The following is a 5,284-nucleotide window of genomic DNA, read 5'->3' as shown; positions in this document are numbered from 1 at the left end:
AGAAATGTCGAGAGTACAACGTGCCCACACATCATATCTTCGTGGATTTCAGAGCAGCATACGATACAGTTGAACCCGAACAGCTATGGCGGATAATGCACGAGTATGGTTTTCCGGACAAACTGACCCCCCGGCTGATCAAAGCTACTCTGGAGCGAGTGATGTGCTACGTATGCGTTTCGAGGATAGTCTCGAGTCCTTTCGAATCGCGCAGAGTTGCGGCAAGGGGATGGACTGTCCTGTATATGTATGTGGTTGATGAGTTGGTACATTTGAGATCTCTGGTCCTCGCCGACAATAATAAGCAAGGAGGTCCAATGACGTATTCAAGCTGGAAATCGAGCCTACTTTTCCCTCCGCAAGACGCTTCGATCAAGGAGCATACGCCGCCGCACAAAGCTGACGATGTACAAAAAGGTCTTCAGACCGATAGTCCTCTGCGGACTTGAGACAGTAACTTTGTTGACGGAAGACATTCGTGCACTTGCCGTATTTGAACGAAAGGTGTTTCGTTCGGACTATTTTTGGCGGAGTACAAACGGAAAGCGGCGGAAACTCCCATCGTAAATCTGGCGAAAGTTGGAAAAATACGGTGGGCCGGCCACGTCGCAAGGATGCCGGACGACTGTGCAGTGAAATCCGTTCTCTTCAAAAACCCCACCGACACCAGGAATAGAGGATCCCAACGTGCTAGATGGCCCGACCAGGTTGAAGCCGACTTGCGTGTATCGGGACGCACAACGAATTGGCGACGAGTAGCCCAGGACCGAGTACAATGGAGAGGAATTCTTGATACGGTAAGAGCCACCCTGGCTCTCGGCTGGTAAAGTAAGTAATGTCTGGAAAGGAAATGTGCAACTTTATTTTTTTTATGTCTACCAAGAATGTTACGCTTCAATTAAATAGAGACTCATCAGAGGACCAGTTGCACAGTTCCTCTACTCCATTCCAGGTGGAGCTGGTTCGGGACGTTCAATATCCTTCTCCTGTTTGACAAGCATTGGCAAATGTGAAGTCATTGGCGCTTCCTCATTATAATTACCCTAATTAAAAAAGCAAAATAATTAAAAATGTTTTTCAACCTGAGCCCCTATCGAATACTTACAACAATCTGCAATTCACTGCTTTCGCTAGGATTGTGTGGCGAAATACCAATAAGTACGTCCATTCGGTCTTGCGAAACGTGGCCGATTTGGTGTTCCATTATCTCGCGTGCGTGCTCCAGCATGGGTACACGGAATTCAGGACAGATATTCAAAGCATCTTGTAGCTGGGCAGCAGGTAATTGAATCAAAACGCCCATACTTTGGGGAGCTAAACGCTGAGCACACTTCAGGAAACCATCCCAGACGATCTTCTGCTTCCAAACCTGCCTAACAATAAGACGCTGGAGCAGATTTGTCACGAAGCCAGCCAAACGAGGATGAAGCGTTAGTGACTGAATGACGGTTCTCATCAGAAGCGTCGGCAGTGGCGTCAGCTCCACCAGCTGCTGGATAACACTACCGAGTACGTCGTGGGTGTAGGTTTCCTTTTCGGCTAGGCAGAGCGATGTAGCTTTTACGATCCATTTGAGCTCGACTTTGCTGCTATCCAACGTATGCAAAGATACCAACAATTCGGCCGGACTTATGGGCAGGTTGGAACTGCTATACTCGGCGCCAACGCCGAGCAGTCGATTGAAAACTTCTTTCACAACCACCGCATTTAGTTTGATAAGCTTTGGCAAAGCGTACAGGATTTCATTCTTCGTGAGCCCATTGATGACCGGAATGAGAAGACGAACATCAGATACCTTAGTTTGGTGTAAATTACGTACTCTCTCGACCAGTTCGGGTGTGGGAATTGCTGTAATTTGGAAATATTTATTAGTTTTCTCATGATTTATGGCAAAACTTACTTTTCTCTGTCAAAATGTAAATGATTCTGGTGATGATCGTCTCCGAACCCTTTGGACATTCCTCGATGAGTTTTAATAATTCCTCACTCTCGGCACCGATCTTGCAAACAGGTGCCTCAATCGCCCTCAGCATTGCACGTTTCATGTCCGAAGTCGCTTTAATGTATACGTCACACAGGTTGTGAATTAGTTCCTGCTTGTAGACCAGAATTTCCAAAAACAATCCGAGACATGCTTTGGCGAGCTCTTCGTTCCATACTCGCGGATGTTCGTAACGACCCAATTCGATTGTGAAGATCGGCTCGGGCGGGAATTCCTGCTCTAGAAAACCAAGCCACAACAAGCAGCGTTTCTCCATTTCATCGGTTAGGATGCGATGAAGCGAGTAGACGTGCAGCAGATAGTGGATAGCTTTCTCGCGCACAATCGTGTTTTCATACGCTGAGTACTTTAGTAAAATGTCCAAATAAACCTTCTCCTTTGGAGGTCGTCTAATAAGCAAGTCCTTCGTGATTTGCATTCCACAATCGGCCAACTCTTCCAGTTGACACATTCGATCCAGCAAAGTAATCACGTCGTCTGGCAGCATAGGCGACTCTAAATACAGTCTTTTTAAAATAGATTCTTTCTCACGTAGATCCTGCTTTTCTATGATGGTAGTTAAAAGCTTCAGTAATAGTTGCGTGTATGGAAAATCGGCTTTCATTTCCGATTTAATATACGTGTGGCGGGTGAAGGTCTGAAGAAGACTGTACTCTTCAAAAATCCACGAAAAAGCTACATCCAACCGTTTAACTACGTCCTCCAGAATGAACTCTAGAATAGCATCTCGCACGGAGTTCATGAAGCAAGAACCAAAAACTGTAACGATTCGACTCCGTTTCGATGCAACTCCGCCGATGAGAGCAGCTCTTTCCGCTTTTAATATTCGCTTGACTGCGTCATTCAGGAAAGTAAGCCGTAAATCACGACTCTGCGGTTTGGTAATTTCTTGTAAGCGTAGAACCTTTATTTTGGCCTTCAACCTAGATTCGCCCGCTGCCCCTTTCACGCGTTCCAATGATTCACGAAGTCGACGATTCTCCTCTTCGTCATCGTCATCGTCCTCGGCTTCCGGATCGCGTCGCTGTATAGCTGACGCTGAAAGAGGGATTGATACACAATTTGATATTGCTATCACAATTTTTTAACAACCATGGCAACTTACCGAGAATAATGTTCCTCTCCTCGTCGTCTGTAATTTTAGGTCGCATAGGTGGTTCCTTAGACAGCACCGAAGCTCCAGGACCAACGCGTTGTTCGGTCATCTGTTGTGCGAAAGTTTGCGCGATTTTTTGGATTTGCTGGGAAACTGTCGAGTTAGCTGGCATCGGAGAATAATTTTGCAAATACTGTGCATTCGGTTCCAGTGGAACCTTCGGCATGTTGTTTCCTACAAACTGGATGACAACCTCTAATTTCTGAAGATTATCCACCAGAAATTGTTCGTTCAGACCATTGGATTTGGTTTTTTGCTCATTCAGTTCATCATAATCAATTTCCATTTGCCGCGGTGCGGCTCGCTCCTTCTCGCGTCGCATGTGTTCGCCTAGTTTAGCTTTCTTGGCAGCAAACTCAGCTGAGGAGTTTTCCAAAGCCCGTTTAGCGCGACGCTGCTTTTCCCGGCGATCCAATTTCGGTATAGCCCGTCCTATTTCGTTTTTCGAGGCCCCCAGATCCTGAAGAATCTGTGCTATACTTGCTTGGTGCTCAAAGCAAGCCGGATGTTTCAGCAGGTCAAGAAGCCTCAGTTTAAGATTTTTTCTAACCGATCTGACTTGGAAGTTGGACAACTTTGGTGGTAGATTAGAATGCAGGTTTTTTAGAGCATCGACCACTTGGTTCATCATGGATGGACGCGTTCTTGCAATGTTACACAATGTTCCAGTACATGCTTGCAAGTTCATGGACGAAATGTCCGATGCTGCATGAAACTGCAACAGTACTCCAAATATATCTGCAGCTTCAACCTCCAGTTTACGCCTGCGGGCAATCTTCAACGTGAGAGGTACATTTTCCAGTGAGAAATCGTTTTCCCTTTTCAGGGTATCTTCGTCAGGATAAGTTTGCAAAATTACTACACCCTCCAAGAATTTGCATGCATTCGTTCGAATGCCATCATTTGCGCAATCTATCATATCCAGAATTGATGCCTTAATTAAGCAAAGCGTATTCCAAGCTTGTTCCACCTCCTCGGTAATATCCGTAAGGGAACAAATCCACATCAGAGCCTGCTTGTAAATGGCACCGCATCCTTGTATAACTCGTTTGGATACACTTGGTGTCGTATCACGTAGCAGCGCAAACAACGTATTTACAACTTTTGGCAAAAAACTGATGTTGTTTTTACATAGTTCTGCAATAAAACCAGCGACCGACTTTCGAACCTCCTGGTTTGGATCGTGAGCGAACGTAAGTATGTTGTCCAGAAATTCCAACAGCAGCTCCGTATCCGAATGTAAAATTAGCTCTTGCACTTTAGCAATTATTTCGCATTTTTCCGTTGCGTTTGCAGTCAATGATTCATTTAATGCTTCTACAATCTACAACCGGCGAAAGAAATTGAATACTAAAACGTATTTTGATACGCAATCGATTACTTACCTTGGTACGAGCGGAAGCTATTTTTTCATTCCCAAAGAGTAAAGCAGTTTCATGGCTGAAACTTGAGCTACGTAGAAAATTGTCCATCTCTATAGCAGTTTGTTAAATTAACGGTACGGGATCCAACTTTACCCGACGATGTTATTATTTGCAATAGCTTTGGTACTACTGATAACTGGTTTAAAAGGTTTAAAACAATAAATTATTTAAATAAATATTTACCTAAATGGAGTATTTACATACACCAAATTTCAACCATTTCAACTCGTTGACTGACAGCTTGTGGAAGAAGCGCGAAGCGGTCAACCCGGTCAACACAACACGCAACACTGTAATAAAACTCGAAGCTTGAGTTCGATTTACTCAATTCGGACTAACACAGAAACATGTCAAAATTACTTGCAAAATTAGGTGAAGTGCACGGGGTAAATCACTTCCTGCACTCAACATAATTTTCACGTCCAAATTACGTGCAAAGTTGTGATTATTTTCCATCTAACTTTTCCCGTACTATTTACGTGAATTTAACGTAGTTTGCATTAGTATGCGTGCATTTACGTGGAAATCAGATAAATGGTATTGTATATTCCAATAATGATCAACTGAAAGTCACTTAACTCCGTGTAGAGAAATTTACGTGATTTTTCACGTAGAAAGAACGTGTGGATCAAGGTGTGGATTCTTATCCGTGTGCATAAATATTCAATATGTGATAAATATTGATATTGATATATTTACTAT

At 43.9% G+C, this 5,284-nt stretch overlaps 1 protein-coding gene across 1 annotated transcript; it reads right to left on the bottom strand.

The window, feature by feature from the left end:
- Nucleotides 1-885: 885 nt before the first annotated feature.
- LOC128740759 (symplekin-like) lies at nucleotides 886-4,694 on the bottom strand. Its single transcript, XM_053836327.1, has 5 exons — nucleotides 4,544-4,694; nucleotides 3,108-4,482; nucleotides 1,901-3,040; nucleotides 1,106-1,848; nucleotides 886-1,043 (listed from the first exon to the last, which is right to left on the bottom strand). Exons 1-5 carry the CDS (start codon nucleotides 4,628-4,630, stop codon nucleotides 939-941), a joined length of 3,450 nt encoding a protein of 1,149 aa, XP_053692302.1. The 5' UTR covers nucleotides 4,631-4,694; the 3' UTR covers nucleotides 886-938.
- Nucleotides 4,695-5,284: the final 590 nt, after the last annotated feature.

This window comes from Sabethes cyaneus, chromosome 1 (assembly GCF_943734655.1).
Source record: "Sabethes cyaneus chromosome 1, idSabCyanKW18_F2, whole genome shotgun sequence".
NCBI classification, from domain to species: Eukaryota; Metazoa; Arthropoda; class Insecta; order Diptera; family Culicidae; genus Sabethes; species Sabethes cyaneus.
Note: the sequence above shows the minus strand (reverse complement) of the source record. Positions and strands in the feature narration are given on the sequence as shown.

Excerpts from the sequence above, each read along its gene's own strand:
- LOC128740759 (XM_053836327.1), bottom strand. The coding sequence starts at position 4,630 with ATGGACAATTTTCTACGTAGCTCAAGTTTCAGCCATGAAACTGCTTTA. Across the intron at positions 4,483-4,543 it reads TAGCTTCCGCTCGTACCAAG|ATTGTAGAAGCATTAAATGA; the intron begins GTAAGTAATCGA and ends CGCCGGTTGTAG. Across the intron at positions 1,044-1,105 it reads GCAGTGAATTGCAGATTGTT|GGTAATTATAATGAGGAAGC; the intron begins GTAAGTATTCGA and ends TTTTTTAATTAG.